This window comes from Myotis davidii, unplaced genomic scaffold (genome assembly GCF_000327345.1).
Source record: "Myotis davidii unplaced genomic scaffold, ASM32734v1 scaffold359, whole genome shotgun sequence".
Taxonomy (NCBI): domain Eukaryota; kingdom Metazoa; phylum Chordata; class Mammalia; order Chiroptera; family Vespertilionidae; genus Myotis; species Myotis davidii.
Genome location: NW_006290460.1, coordinates 652,096 through 667,624, shown reverse-complemented (window position 1 = coordinate 667,624; position 15,529 = coordinate 652,096). Strand labels below are relative to the sequence as shown.

General features: G+C 41.1%; 1 protein-coding gene across 1 annotated transcript in view; it reads right to left on the bottom strand.

Annotated features, from left to right (window-relative positions):
• Nucleotides 1-15,529, bottom strand: part of CTTNBP2 (cortactin binding protein 2) — a 226,000-nt gene that overhangs the window by 29,419 nt on the left and 181,052 nt on the right. The window contains 4 exon segments of the mRNA XM_015563768.1: nucleotides 584-771; nucleotides 924-1,076; nucleotides 13,435-13,534; nucleotides 13,617-13,703. Coding sequence (XP_015419254.1) covers nucleotides 584-771; nucleotides 924-1,076; nucleotides 13,435-13,534; nucleotides 13,617-13,703 — 528 coding nt within the window.

Here is a 15,529-nt window from a genome sequence, read left to right as displayed (position 1 = left end):
CTTTCATTATATAGAATAGCCAAGATAAGAAGCAATCTACGTGTATATCAGTGGATTTATTGGGGTCTTCACTTCATAAGTTCTATAAATGTCTAATTGCTATGTTGTACACCTGAAACTAATATACTGTATGTCAACTGTAATTGAAATATAAAAAAAAATGTTAAAAATATAAAATGTGTCAAAAGAGAATTCTAATTTTTCATGTCACTTTTTAGTATTACTGTGGCAGGTTTAAGTCATATATTAAAAGTAGCTTGAGTAGATGAATAATATCCTGAAGGCCCCTGTAGCAGTGGCTTCTCCTTAAGAAGAGTAATTTTCCAATCAAGTCTTTCACAGAACTTAGAACTTGGTGAGACTCCCTGAGAAGAATTAATAATGGTAAAACCTATTTGCCTTTTTCAAAAACAACTTAACACAGTCCAGAAACTTTATGGGTTTTATATGCGTTCTCTTATTTAACCCTTGACTATCCAAACACTGCACTTGCCTGAGGCCACACTATTAGTAAAAGACAGAACCAAGCCTAGGTCTCCCAAAGCCCCGCTCCCAACAATAGGCTGCAGCTGTGGGTTGTTACCTTATTCACAACTTTCCTTCTTAAGGACCTCTGCAGCAGGCCCTGCATGGGCTCGCCATCCCACCGCAGCTGCACCCAGCGGAAATGCTGCTGCACCAGCAAATTGAAGCCCTGGAGGCAGGCCTTGGCAATGGTGCCCATCAGAAAGCAGTTCTCATGAAAGTAGTAACATTCCGGCATTCCGTTTCCTAAAATAAGCCATATTATGGGACACGTGCGAATTACAATAAGTCAAAGAAAGAACATGAAGTCTAGCATGTATTCTGGGGAAACAGAAAACGTAGAATGGTCTCATGGGAGCTTGCTTCTCAGCATGCTCTCATCTTGCCACAATCTTTACCTTTTGAAAAAGTACAGGGACTTTCAGTGCTGCGATTTTCCAGAGGTGCCAAGAAATCTCCCAATAACTCAGACAGTGAAGCTTTTTCCAAGTTCTCTAAGATGATGATGATTTTCTTATTAACAGGAGATTGTTTCACTGGGATCAGATAAGCTGTGGTCAGAAATGAAATGCAGTGATTCAAGATTCAAGCTTTTACAAAAATCTATATGAATGGGCAAAATTTACCAAGCCTGAAGATATGAAGTTTTAGTAAAGATGTGACATTCTAAGAATGCTCTTCAATTGCTGACCCAGTAGAAGGACTCCGGCCAACAGTTTGGCACTATTTAATAGTGTTGAAGATACACACACACAACCATCCAATAGCAGTTCCACAGCAGACCCAAATGGAATCACTCCAACTGTCCACCAACAGTAGAGTGGAATAAAATAGGAATATATTCATGCAATGGATATTAAAGTGAACAAATAGGTTTCCCTTTTGAAATCTGCTGTTTTCTGGATTTCATCTCTGCCTCTTTATAGAGATAATGACTCATTTTGGTGGAGAAATGCTCTTAGCTTCCCAGAAAGGACCAAGATGATGGTATAGGTAAATGCCTGTACTCGCTGCTTCCCACAACCACATCAAAATTACAGCTAAAATACAGAACCATCATTCAGAACCACCTGAAGCTGGCTGAATGGAAATCCCACAACTAGAGAAGTAAAGAAGAAAAGCACACTGAAACTGGTAGGAGGGGCAGAGGCATGTAACTGGCTGGTCTGACATCTACGTGTGCCATTTTTTTAATCAGCAGGGAGATTGTCTCTGTGGAGACTACCCATGAGGAGCAAGGGGCCCCAGCTCCACACCAGAGACCCAGCCCAGGGTTCCAGAGCTGGGAAGATAAGTCCTCATAACTTCAGGATTATAGGTGAGTGATAAGGAGGTGGCTGGAATCCTAGGTGTTCCTCTTAAAGGGTGAGTGCACAAACTTACATGATCCTATTTCTTCCAAGCTTCAGTGCTGGGGGACCCAGACACATATGGGGAGGAACTGGATTGTCTGGCATCAGGGCAGGAACTTTGGGGTGGCTTTTTCCCAGAAAGTGGTGCTCTCAGGGGTCATTATTCCTGTGTTGTGACTTCCCTTGTCACGGGCTGACTGGCAGCCATAATTGAGTCTCCATCAGTCTGGAGCACACTGTTTGCTCCACCCTGGTGATTCCCTGAAACCCCGTCCCATCCAATAAGCCCTACCCAAGCTGTTTGCAGCAGCTTTTCCATATGAATGGCCTGTCCTGGCTCAGGCTTCAGACTTTGCTAAAATCTCTCAAACAAGCTGCAGCTGGTGCCAGAGTGCCCCAATCCTATCAATAAAAGGCCCAAGACTTTCAGACTTTTCCAAAATCTTTCAAGCTGCTGCTGGGTCAGCATGCCCCAAACCTATCAATAAAAGGCCCAACACCCAGTACTAGCAGCAGCCTGCCTTGCTTCACAGCTGGGCTTTGCCTGGCACCTCCAAGCCCAATACAAACAGGAAATAGCCATCTGCAGATCTCTCTGTAGCTCCTGCCAGGTGGCTCCAGGAAGTGGCTGGCTTTGCACCTCCCTGGAAGCCCTAGAGCCAGTGTACCTGGTGGGCAGCTTCAGATCATAGCACATTACAACACTACACATCCACAAGTGACACGCTCAAGAGGCAGACTCAGTGAGCACCAAAGCCCCACTGAAGCAAGTCCTGCTCCATAGGGGTGTTTCCTGCACAACAGCTTTTCCACTGTAGTCACAGCTGGTCTTCACAGCCAATTAGCCTGTAAGTTTACTTCTCCCAGTGATGCCAACAGCAATCAAGGCTCAACTACAAAACTGTACATAGCCCACACAGGGGCAGACTTAAAGTGCCCAGCTCAGGTGACTGCAGAGGCGGAGCCACTGGGCCCTGCAGGACATCTATTACACAAGGCCATTCTACCAATTCCAGGAGACACAGCAGCTATACTGAATCCACAAAAACAAACACAGAGAAGCAGCCAAAATGCAGAAACAAAGAAACATGTCACAAATGGAAGAAATGGAAGAAAGCAAACTACTTGCATACAGAGTTCAAAACCATGGTTATAAGGTTACTCAAGGCTCTTTATGAGACTTTCAAGGATTTTAGTGAGAATGTCAAAGTCATAAAAAAAACCCCACACATCAGTAAAAAATTAAGCATACACAAACTTAAATAAAGAATAATTTATAGGAATTCAACAGTAGAGTATAAATATCAATGATTTGGGATATGAGAAAGCAAAAAACACCCAATCACAGTAACAAGAAGAAAAAAGAATCCAAAAGTATGAAGATAATGTAAGGAGTCTCTGGGACAACTTCAAGTGTACCAGTATTTACATTATAGGGGTGCTATAAGGAGAAGAGAGAGAGCAAGTGTTGAAAACCTATTTGAAGAAACAATGATAAAAAACTTCCCTTACCTGGTGAAAGAAATAGACTTACAAGTCTAGGAAGCACAGAGAATCCCAAACAAAAGGAACCCAAAGAGGCCCACACCAGGACACATCATAAGCAAAATGCCAACGGTAAATACAAAGAGATAATCTTAAAAGCAGCAAGAGAAAAGCAGTTAGTTACAAGGGATGGCCCATAGGACTGTCAGCTGATTTCTTAACAGAAACATATCAGACCAGAAGGGAGTGGCAAGAAATATTCAAAGTGATGAATAGCAAGGACCTACAGCCAAGATTACTCTTCTGAGACTGAAATAGCTTTTCTGTATGCTGTGAAGCTTTAAAAATTAGACTAGAAACAATAACAGCCACATCTCGATTTAGTTGTATTTGTGGGAACTGTTACACTAGTGTCTGGTGTGTGCTGGATTCCCTTCAACCAAGTTATTTAGTAAAAAGTGTTAAAATACTATGCATCTCAGTGTTTAAATGTTCTCTCAGGAACACATTGATTATGGAAGTATGATAAATCTATAGCTTGTTAAAATAATGATGAAAAACTAACAAACCAGTAATAAAAAACATATTAGGTTGAATGACCCGTGTATCCACTTTCCTGTAACTAAGGACTAAAGGTTTTTCCTTGATTAGTGTTAGTTGTCTGGCTAGTTCCAGTGGCCCTAAAGCTTCGGTATCCAGCAGCCAGAATCCATATTCAGAAACATGTAATTGCATTTCAACAAACATTTATCCAGTGCTCCCTAACTTTATGTCCCATGTTAAGTCTTGTCATAGGTGACTAATTCTAATTGGGACCGTGGCATTTTAAACTAAAATAATATGAGGAATGACATCTTACTAGGTTATGAGAAGGTATTCTAGGTTTAAGAAATGGCATACACAGGCAGAGAATGGAGGCTGGGCAGGGCTCAGTTCAGGAAAGTGAGGATAGCTGCCTGACAGTGACTCAAAATTGATACTTCCCTCTAGTCAGGACTGGCTGGGAGCTTGTTGTGAAGCCACATTGGTGGAATGGGATGTAGCAGCAGCACAGCAGGCTGTGTCCTCCTGGGGCTGGGGCTGCATGGTACAATCACCTGGGACCCATTCCCAGAGGCTATGATTTAATTGGCCTGTGCTTGGCCTGAGCACTTTGTGGGCAGCCAGGGTGAGACCTGCTGCTATGATCACAATCCGACCACAAATGAAAAGTGGATGCCATGTTGGGAGGGAGAAACTACCAACTCTGAGAACCAGTGGAACTCTTTAAGGAGGAAGATCAACAGGGTTTGATTCCTGCTTTAAGATCTCACTTTGTCTTTTTAAATTTTCATATAAATTATTTTTTTGTTTGCTTTTCAATTATAGTTGACATACAATATTATATGTCACTCTAGTGATTAGATATTATAAAACTTGAGTGATTATCCCCAAAATTCTCATATCAAAACACATCATAATTAAAATGCCACAGGTTAAAGACAAAGAGAATCTTAAAAGCAGCAAGAGAAAAGCAGCTAGTTAAGTTAGCTACAAGAGAGCTCCCATACAACTGTCAGCTGATTTCTCAACAGAAACTATGCAGGCCAGAAGGGAGTGGCAAGAAATATTCAAAGTGATGAATAGCAAGGACCTGCAACCAAGATTACTCTACCCAGCAAAGCTATCATGTAGAATTGAAGGCCAGATAAAGAGCTTCCCAAACAAGGAAAAGCTAAAGGAGTTCATCACCACCAAACCAGTATGACATGCAAAGTTAAAGAGATCTTACTCTCATGTAAAGAACTGCCTGAAGAGGAAAGATACAGGGAAAATACACCTACAGGCTTTTATTGCTGAAGTGAAGGACCTCATTCAAGGCAGAGGAAGAAAAGGCATCTGGAGAGAGGTCAATGAGGTTCAGGGGTAGCAGTCTAGAGAGCGGGGGAGAGAGGAAATATCAGTGATAACTGGGGTTCCCACCAGAGAAGAGGTTGTGCAGTGAATGGAGGCAGAGAGCACATGAGCAAGAGTATACTTGGAGAGGGGCTGGGGGTGCTAATTAATGGTTCAGGCCTGATGTGCTTGACAAGTACAGGGCCTCTCTGAGATGTCCAGCAGGTGGTGGGACATGAGGATGGGAGCAGCTAGTGAGGATTCAGGCTGCAAATGAAATAAATGAGTTTACAGAAAAGAGACGGCAAACTCATTCCCCTGGATCCACAAGCAAGAACTGAGTTGCTAATGACTTCATTAATCCCACGTTTAATGTACAATTCGTGTCCTAAACAGGATTGCTGTTCCTAACAGTTGGGTTGGGTTTTGCCCTCATCTTTGTTTACCTTAGTCTCCCAGGAGGAACCAGCAAGGGTCAAGCAGACTGGGTTTCTCCAGTGAAAGCTTTGTCTTCAACACTGCCAGTACCACCTATTTCTCCATCTGACCATTTAGTTCAACATCCTCAAACAACTTAGTCCAAAGGCAAATTTTATTTTAGTTGAGAAATAGCATGTGTCTAATTCAGGTTATTTAGCGTAGTTTCGGGTTTATTATTTTAACCAACCACAGAAGCAGGAAGTCATTACGGTTTCCAGTTTGAAGGGTTAAGCCTCCCTCTGATCAGGGTTTATGGAGACAAAAGGCTACCCACTCTGTGTTGGAACTGGAGAGTCCTTCCGGCCTGATGCCAGAAAGTTAACCGTTTGGAATGCTTTTGCCTTATGCTACTTCAAAGTCCTATTTCAGAAACTTATCTACTCTTTTTTTTTTCTTTTTTGCCCCCTTTTTTTCTCCCAACATTATAGGCTATGTCAGCCCTGCTCCTCTCCCGCAGGTTGATAATCATAAACAGACACCCCCTGAGCTAGGTCAGGGTCACCCTGCAGCTTTGAACACCCTTGTATTAAAAGTTCCAAAGAGTCAGTCCTAGAACAACACTCACTGGTTTAAAAATGTTTGACGTATCATTTATAGTTAAACTCAAACCCCTGTGTCTCTCGAGTGACCATAAGTCTACAATCTGCCCCTTGGGAGGAGAAAGCAGCTGTCTTTTACACTGTCTGCTTGGAAGAAGGGCTCAGCAGGGGTGAGGCTCTGAGAGCTCAGATGAGGAGCCAGGCGCAAGCCTTGGAAGGGTCTTCTGGATGTGATGCAGGATCCAGGGAGGTGAACTCAGCCATGTAGATGCCAGTGAGCACACTCTCCTCCCATTGTACATCATTCCATCCTCATTACTTCTAAAAAGGAGAATTCACTTAGGAATTCAAAGTATTATTTTAAAATATTAATCTAGGGCTTAATTTTTTTTTACGACTTACTGTCACATGTAATTTGAAAAAGTATCTGTTTTGCTAACCTAACTCCCTACCTTACACTGAGGCAAATTTTGACACAATTCTAGTGCGTGTTCACAGCCTCCGTACATTCAACAGAGGCATGCAGCATGACTATCTCTCACGAAAGGCAACCTGAGAAGGAAGATGTTATTTTAAAAGAAACAGAACAGCTCTTGCTAGTATAAGTGCTATGTCATTCTTTTTGAAGTATTCTTTTGTTCTACCTTCCTTTCCTCACTGGTAGCATTTTTAAACTCCATATAATTGTTAAGTTCTTAAAACATTATTTAAAACACATTTGCTACTCTTCCTTCTTCTGTTTTTAAAAAAATATATTTTATTGATTTTTTACAGAGAGGAAGGGAGAGGGATAGAGAGTTAGAAACATCGATGAGAGAGAAACATCAATCAGCTGCCTCCTGAACACCCCCTACTGGGGATGTGCCTGAAACCAAGGTACATGACCTTGACCAGTATTGAACCTGGGACCTTTCAGTCCGAAGGCCGACGCTCTATCCACTGAGCCAAACTGGTTAGGGCATCTATTTTTTTGCTTGTACACTTTATTTACTCATTCTCTGTCCACTGGCTTTCTTTTTACAGATTCACAGAGAGGAACAAAGAAGGTAATATATGTGCTGTGCACAGTGGAAGATAAACTTCAGCATTCGAATCTTAGCCCAATCCAACTTGTTTAAATCTATTTCATTAAAGAAAAGAAAAAGGTTAAAGACCAAGAGTAAGCATGGAATACCTTAAGAATCAGTGTTTTTCTCACTGGTAGTAATATAACTTGATCAATGTAATTTCTTGTTTAAAAAAGCAAGAGAGTAACTGGTAGATAATTCCCGTCCCCTCATTATTCTCAAAGCTTGAGCGGAACAGACTAGGAATATCTTTTTCTTCTCTATCTCTGTTCTTTCCCATCACTTCTGGACCACAAGAACACACTGCTTTGTGCTTTCTGCACTTTAAAAGTGACACCACACCCATTGATGGATCTTACTACCCTAGTTCACGAGATTCCCTGGCACTGCTCAGAAGCACTTGGTATCCCATCTATAGAACCTAAAATGTATGTTCTCCATGAGCTCTTTGTTGGTCAACAGAAAATGAAAATGGTGGTGGAGGGAGTTTTAGGAGATGAGGATGGACATCAGCAAGAGCAAGGTCAGACAGAGGGCAGACCATAGTGTTCTTGACAATATAACATTCAGAGAACTTTAGTTTTTATTCTGGAACCACTGGAGTATAACAAAAGAGAACTGTTATGAGCGGTTTTGTATTCTAGACTGAGCTCTCTGGAAGCCCATGAAGGGAGGGAGTCCGGAGCAAACAGGAAGGGTTAGTGATGAGGCCTCCTTAGTTTCTTGAGTAAGAGGAGTTGGTAGAGGGAATGTAGAGCAGGAAAAGGAGAGGGGATATATACGAAGCAGATTCAACAGAACTCAGGACTGACCAGATGTGGAAAATGAGGCAAACTGAGGAATTGATGATAATGCTCAGGTTGCTAACTTGGGCAACTGCATTCAAGGTCTTAGCAATAAACGTCATGTCTTAGTTTTGTTATTAAAAAGAGAAGGAAGATATCTGATGCTTATAAATTACTGATCTTTTACTTATTTATAATAATGACTTATCTTCAAATACAGAACAAAAACCCTTTCATATTTGGAGATGACATACTATTTGCTACATAATAGAGTGGAGAGTGTTTGGGCCTCAGTCTACTATTCAAAAACTTCATTTTTCATGTATTGTACAGCATGTTGATTATAGTGAATAGTACTGTATGGCATATTTGAAAGTTGCTAAGAAAGTAGATTTTAAAAGTTCTCATCACAAGAAAAAAATTTTAAACTATGTATGGTGATGGATGTTAACTAACTACATTTATTGTTGTGATTACTTTGCAATATATACAAATACTGAAATGTTATATACCTGAAATTAATGTTATATCTCAATTAAAAATAAAATTAAAAAATATGCCATTTTCAAATCTAACTTAATTTTTATGCCCTATCATCAACTACTCCCTGATCAACTCCTATACTCTCTAATCTTACTTCTTTCTGCCTCCACTCCAAGCAAGTTCTTCTAATTGCTGCACCTGAATGCTGACTACCATTTTCTTTTTCTTTGACCATGCTATTTCCTGTATTAGGAGATTCACCCATTTATTCTCCATAAGGATTCAATAAGTGTGCAAGGTGAAGTTTAAAAAAAAGCTACATGACTATTGTAAACTTCAAGGAGTTTACAATATAATATGTGTTTGGGCCAAAGCAAAAGCCCAAATAATACCCCCAGTGCTTTGACCTATAGTTAGGTAGGGCCCAGGTGTATAAACAGAGCCTACTACTGTTCATTAAAGGGAGTTGTCATACTGGAGGGATCAGATAGGCTTTCATTTGAGATGTCCTTAGACATTTTAACAGGGACTTTTCCTGTCATTTCCAGAAGGGCAGAGACCATATCTATTTTAATCAGTGCTGTATGTATCAGTGATGGCGAACCTTTTGAGCTCGGTGTGTCAGCATTTTGAAAAACCCTAACTTTGGTGCCGTGTCACATATAGAAATATTTTGATATTTGCAACCATAGTAAAACAAAGACTTATATTTTTGATATTTATTTTATATATTTAAATGCCATTTAACAAAGAAAAATCAACCAAAAAAATGAGTTCGCGTGTCACCTCTGACACAAGTGTCAGAGGTTTGCCATCACTGGTATATATAATACTCTGCATAGTACCTGCTATGTGTTAACGGTAGTGTTTGCTGGGGTTGTATGTTCACTCTAAAATTCTAGATGAAAATTGTAGCTTGAACAAAGACACGGAGAGTGGAAAAATGTGTAAGGAGTAAACACCATATTTTACTGGAGCATAGACATCTATTAAAAAGTCAGATATTCCAAAGAAGACTTACAAATGGCCAACAGGTACATGAAAAGTCAACATTACTAATCTTCAGAAAAAAGGTAAGAGGCAAATGTTGGCAAGGATGTGGACAAATGGGAAGCCTTGTGCACTGTTGATAGAATTCATGTGGCTACTATGGAAAACAGTATGGAGGGCCTCAAAAAATTCAAAATGGAACTACCATATGACCCAGCAATTCTACTTCTGGGTATATATCCAAAGGAAATTACATCAGGATCTTAAAGAGATATCTGCACCCCCTTGTTCGCTGCAGCATCATTTACAATAACCAAGACATGGAAACAACAGAAAATTAAACACACACACACACACACACACACACACACACACAGAGGAATATTATTCAGCCATAAAGTAAGAAGAAAGTCCTGCCATTTGTGATGACATGGATGAACCTGGAGGGCATTATGCTAAGTGAGATAAGTGAGACAGAGAAAGACAAGTACTGTATGATATCACATATGTGGAATCTAAAGAAGCCAAACTCAGAGAAACAGAGTAGAGTGGTGGTTGGCAGCACCTGGGGAGTGATGGGGGAAATGAGGAGATGTTGTCAAAGGTATAAACTTGTCTTGAATACATTTTGAGGATCTAATGTATAGCATGCAACCATAGTAAAACAAAGTTTTACTATGTTAAATATGGTTAACAACATATTATATATTTGAAAGTTGCTCAAAGGGTAAACTAATATGTTCTCACCACAAAAAAAGGGTAATTATATGACGGTATTAGCAAATGTTATGGTAGTAATCGTTTTGCAAATCAATGCATTACATTATACACCATAATCATAATGTTATATCTAGATAAAAAAATAAATAAAGTTCAAATGAGCAACTTGGGAGGCAAGAACCACAGAGAGCTTTTACTTAGGGTCTGGTGGTCTCTGAGGGGCGTTCAGGGAAGAGAAGCAGTAGGCAGAACAGCCATTTACAGAAAAGAAGACGAGATGTAAGAAAGGAGGCAGAAGGTAAGATGATGTCACTGGGGATGGGCATTGAGGCCAACTTGGCAAGATATAACCATGACTGGCTATGGGAGGGATGAGGGGTCCATGAATGAGAAGGCCGTGGGGTTCTATGTGGCCCTCATATTGCTTTAAGAATTGAAATAGTTGAGCCCAGCCTGTGTGGTTCAGTGCTTGAGCATTGACCTATGATCTAGGAGGTCGCTGATTCCATCCATTCCCAGTGAGGACACATGCCTATGTTGCAGGATCGATCCCCAGTAGGGGGCGTGCAGGAGGCAGCCAATCAGTGATTCTCATCATTGATGTTTCTATCTCTCCCTCTCCCTTCTTCTCTGAAACCAATAAAAATATATTAAGAAAAAATTGAAACAGTTGACAACATTGAAAGAAAGAAACCCTACATTTTTACATGAATACCTAGACTTCCGGCTTTTTCCTAAAAATTACAAGATTTCAGGACACTGACGCTACACTTCTGCCAGCAACAAGCTGCTGGAGCTGAGAGCTAGGCCCTCCGGTAGATGGAGATGTCCCTCCTCCTCCCCTAGCCCCACCCAGTCAGTTCACCCCTTCCTGTGGCTTGTTGGCACTTGGGGTCATTTAGGTTTTCAAGCTTGTCAATAAAACCCGAGTTTCAAGTGTGAGGGGCCAAAAGACTTGCGCCGCTCAGCAAATTTGGAAGCCAAGAAGAGGAGCTCTTTTTAAGAAGATGCTCCCCAGAGATTTAGAAATGCTGAGCCATCCACCTGAGGTCACCTCATGACCGAATTCACTGCTCTCCTATGTTCTTAGCTCGCTCAGCTTAAACAGAATTCAGCCTGTAGTTGCTATCTATCTAATAGGGAGAGAACAAAAGACTTTAGCTTCTAACTTTGAGATGAAACAAGGCAAAGCTGAAAAATGTAGGGGGCCGCTGTTACATAACTAAGGGGGAAACAGACATTTTGGCACAGGTACGTTTTTAAGGAACAGTGCCTGGCACTGATTAAGGTAAGATTCAGGAGTCAGATGCTTGGGTTTGAGTCCTACTCCTCCTTTGTGTCCTAGCTGTGAGATCTTTCGGTCAAAGTATTTACCTTGTTTTCTCCTGATTCATGTTTATAAATCAGGATTGCTTAGATCAGGGCCTACCAGAGGAAGAGCTTAATCAATGTTAGCTATTATTAGTAGCATCTTCAGAGAAAACAGCTTTCTGTAGCTAACTTTCACTAGTTTCTGACCAAAGGCTAGGCTGGGTACTACAGCAACATTCAGATTCTAGTGGGATTTTCTCGTCCCCACAATGTGTTTCTAGGTTTGGGAATCCTTGGTCCATGCCCAAAGCTGCCGCTTAATTTTATTTCTTGATTTGGGAACTGTTGGTTACTTCCTTCTTCCTAAGCATGGTCAACAGTTGTCCTAGCCATCAGATCTCACCCAAAGCTGAGAAGCACCCCGCCTCCAAAAGGGAGATGCGAATTTGCTTTTCAAAGCTCCCTCCATGGATTTTGCAACTGCTTCCCTCCATCACCTGCTCCCCAGGGCTCTCTATAGCTCTAATCGAGCGGAGACTGGAGTCTGGTTCTTTCAGTTTTGTGCCATAGTCACTAGGCATGCTATGCTATGCAGGACTATGCTAACTGCACCTGTGGTGAAGCTTAGCGTCCTCAGCTCTGAAACCTAATACAGAACTTCATGAAAATGTTGTATTAATAAACACATTTAATCCTGCTTCTGCCGCTGTGGCAAGTTACTGAACTTCTCTGTGCCTGTTTCCCCACCTTTGAAATGAAGAGAATTTTACCTACTGGCATATGCTGTCACAGAGATGAAATATACGCAATGTGTTTAGCAAAGTCAAGGTCAATAGCTTACTAAAGGTGACGTGGAGAAAGCAGTTCACCCCTGGTACAGCGGTTAAGGGTGTTTTGGTTGTAGAAAATTTATTAATGAAATAAATTACCATAACTGAGGTATTTTTCATGATCACTATGCAATTCTAAACTGCAGCAGTGATGCCATTCTCAGTGCTACTAGGGCGGACTGCTCCCACAACCTCCTCCCTTGGTATACCTCTGGTGCCAGTAATATAGCACTCACATCAGATGAGTTATAAACAAAAGATAAGAAAAAGAAGGGAAGACAATGCAGGAAGTACAGTAAGTGCAATGATGTAATATATATATACACAAAAATATTTTTTTGCAAATATTCATCTGAGTTGACAATTTTCATCCCATAGATCAGTGGTTCTCAACCTTCTGGCCCTTTAAATACAGTTCCTCATGTTGTGACCCAACCATAAAATTATTTTCGTTGCTACTTCATAACTACAATGTTGCTACTGTTACGGATCATAATGTAAATATCTGATATGTAGGATGGTCTTAGGTGACCCCTGTGAAAGGGTTGTTCGACCGCCAAAGGGGTCGAGACCCACAGGTTGAGAACCGCTGCCATAGATGCTTTTTTTTTTTTTTTAAATCCTTATCTTGAGGATATTTTCCCATCAATTTTTAGAGAGAATGGAAGAGAGGGAAAGACAGAGAGAAATATCGATATGAGAGAGACACATCGACTGGTTGCCTCCTGCACACACCCTGATCAGGATCAGGGTCTACGCCGGGTAGCAGGGAGCCTGCAACTGAGGTACGTGCCCTTGACTGGAATCGAACCCAGGACCCTTGGTCCACAGGCCGACGCTCTATCCACTGAGGCAAACCAACTAGGGCCCCTGAATAATTGAAAAGTTGACTTAAATGTATCCCCAAGCAACAAAGTTCATTTCCTTTTAATGGCGTCATTGACGAGCAAGCCCTTTGGTTACCATAATCCAGTTTGCGGAAGTGGTCTTACCGCTACTGATGAACAGGCCTACTAGCTGCTCCTTAGAGAAGTCAGCATCCACTTCAGCTCTCACTACCTCACAAGAGAGTCCTGCAGCCATCTGTCTGTGCTGTGGCAAGGGAACAGAGTGGTTAGTTCTACACACATTCAAGTTTTCAAAAAAAGGGAGAGGGTCTGCAAGTCATCGATACCTTCATGCAGAGGGCAAGCTGATGTACTATGTAATCTTGCAAGCTTCCTTCTGGGCCATGGAAAATGACAGTATGATATTGCTCGACCTATTAATAAACCAAGAAGAGGACTCAGATGGAAATGCTAAGTTCAGAGGAAAAATAAAAGTGGTCTGATTGTCCTCAGCCTTTCAAAAGATTAAAAATCATATTTTAATTAATTAGCTTTATTCGTTCAGCACATCATGCTTTTCACTTTAATGTGAAACACTGGCAAATACTGGATTTATATACTTATGAAGTATTTTACATAGTGTTTATATACTTGAAGCAAGAGATGGCATTTTATGAAAAAGAAAACTCCTTGTTCTATTCTCTATGTTCAGCTCAACATATTGGCTGGGAACAGGGTTCCCAGCATATTTTGTCCCTTGCAGATGTTCTAGAATTTTTAGATAATCTGTGAGTTTTCCCAATGCTTATTTTACTTTTCAGTGATTAAAATAGCAATGAATCCCATTAAGAGGATTTTAGAAAATATAAAAAATCACGAAGGAGAAGAACAGAAACCACTAAAGTAACCACTGCAAATATCTGTTTCCTTCTCGCTTTTTTCTTTGCACAGTTGATGTGTGTATATGTATGTTTTTTAAGAATCCATGAGCAGCCTGGCTGGTGTGGCTAAGTGGTTGGGCATCGACCTATGAACCAGGAGGTCACAGTTCAATTCCAGGTCAGGGCACATGCCTGGGTTGTGGGTTTGATCCCCAGTGTGGGGCGTGCAGGAGGCAGCTGATCAATAATTCTCTCTCATCATTGATGTTTCTATCTCTCTCTCCCTCTCCCTTCATCTCTGAAATCCATAAACATGTAATTAAAAAAGAATCCATGATTGTAATCTTTTTTATAACCATTGTATATCAGAGAGTATCTTTGACTTTTTATGTAAATGATATCTTGATGAGTATAAATACACTCTTTGATCAACTACCTATATTATTCCAGTTTGGAATTCTTCGGTGTTCCAAAGAAATTTAGGGCGAGGCTGATCACTTTTACTTTGTAAAGGAAAATATCCTACCTGGATGCCTACAGGATTAAAAAAAAATCTTTATCCTTAAGTATAAGGATACTTACTTCATCTGAGAACATATAGAGACATAGCATATACTGGATGAAAAGCCGATGACCTTCTACATAGGGCAAAGGCAGGAGTAAGAGGAGGGCAGGTCATTCTCCCACCTTCATCATCCCAGGGATGAGCTCCCACTCCCAGCCCAGATGCCTGGGAGAAGCTTTCTCCTTGGAAAGGTCTTAGAGTAAAGGACCTGGGCAGCTGAAGGGCCAACCTAACTGATACTGATGGAGGAGCTCATGTATGAAGACTGAGCCACCCACACTGAGAGAAATGTTAACTATCAAAGGCTCTATTTACTCTTTATAATTTGGAATGGAACAATGTAAGGATACACATGCACATGTATCTTTGTGTTGCTGTTGTTCTATTGTGTCCTGATGAAGTTGTCCCTTTGAGATCACAGAAGGCCGCATCTTTCGAGGGTGTCTGGGATGGACTTCTGTGAAGACAGTGACTGTGCCCCTGGCTCAGGGAAAGGCAGAGATTCTGGGATAAGAAGGGAAGGCTTGAGGAAAAGGCCTTAGCATGGAAGGAAGAGGGAACTCCTTCCTACCCAGGGCCTTCAAGACTTGAGCTTTGGCCTTTAAGGAGACCATGACATGCTTAGAGAACTCCTGGAAAATAGAGAAAAATGACGCCTGACTACCAGGTGTCAGACCATGAGCTAAACAGAGAAGTGGTCCGTTAAGGGGCTCCTTTTATTGGACTTGGGACTGGGTTTTAGGCTCTGAAAAACAACATATCTGGCAGCCACCAATGTTTTTTTTCTAGGTTCAAATACTATTCCACTATTGCT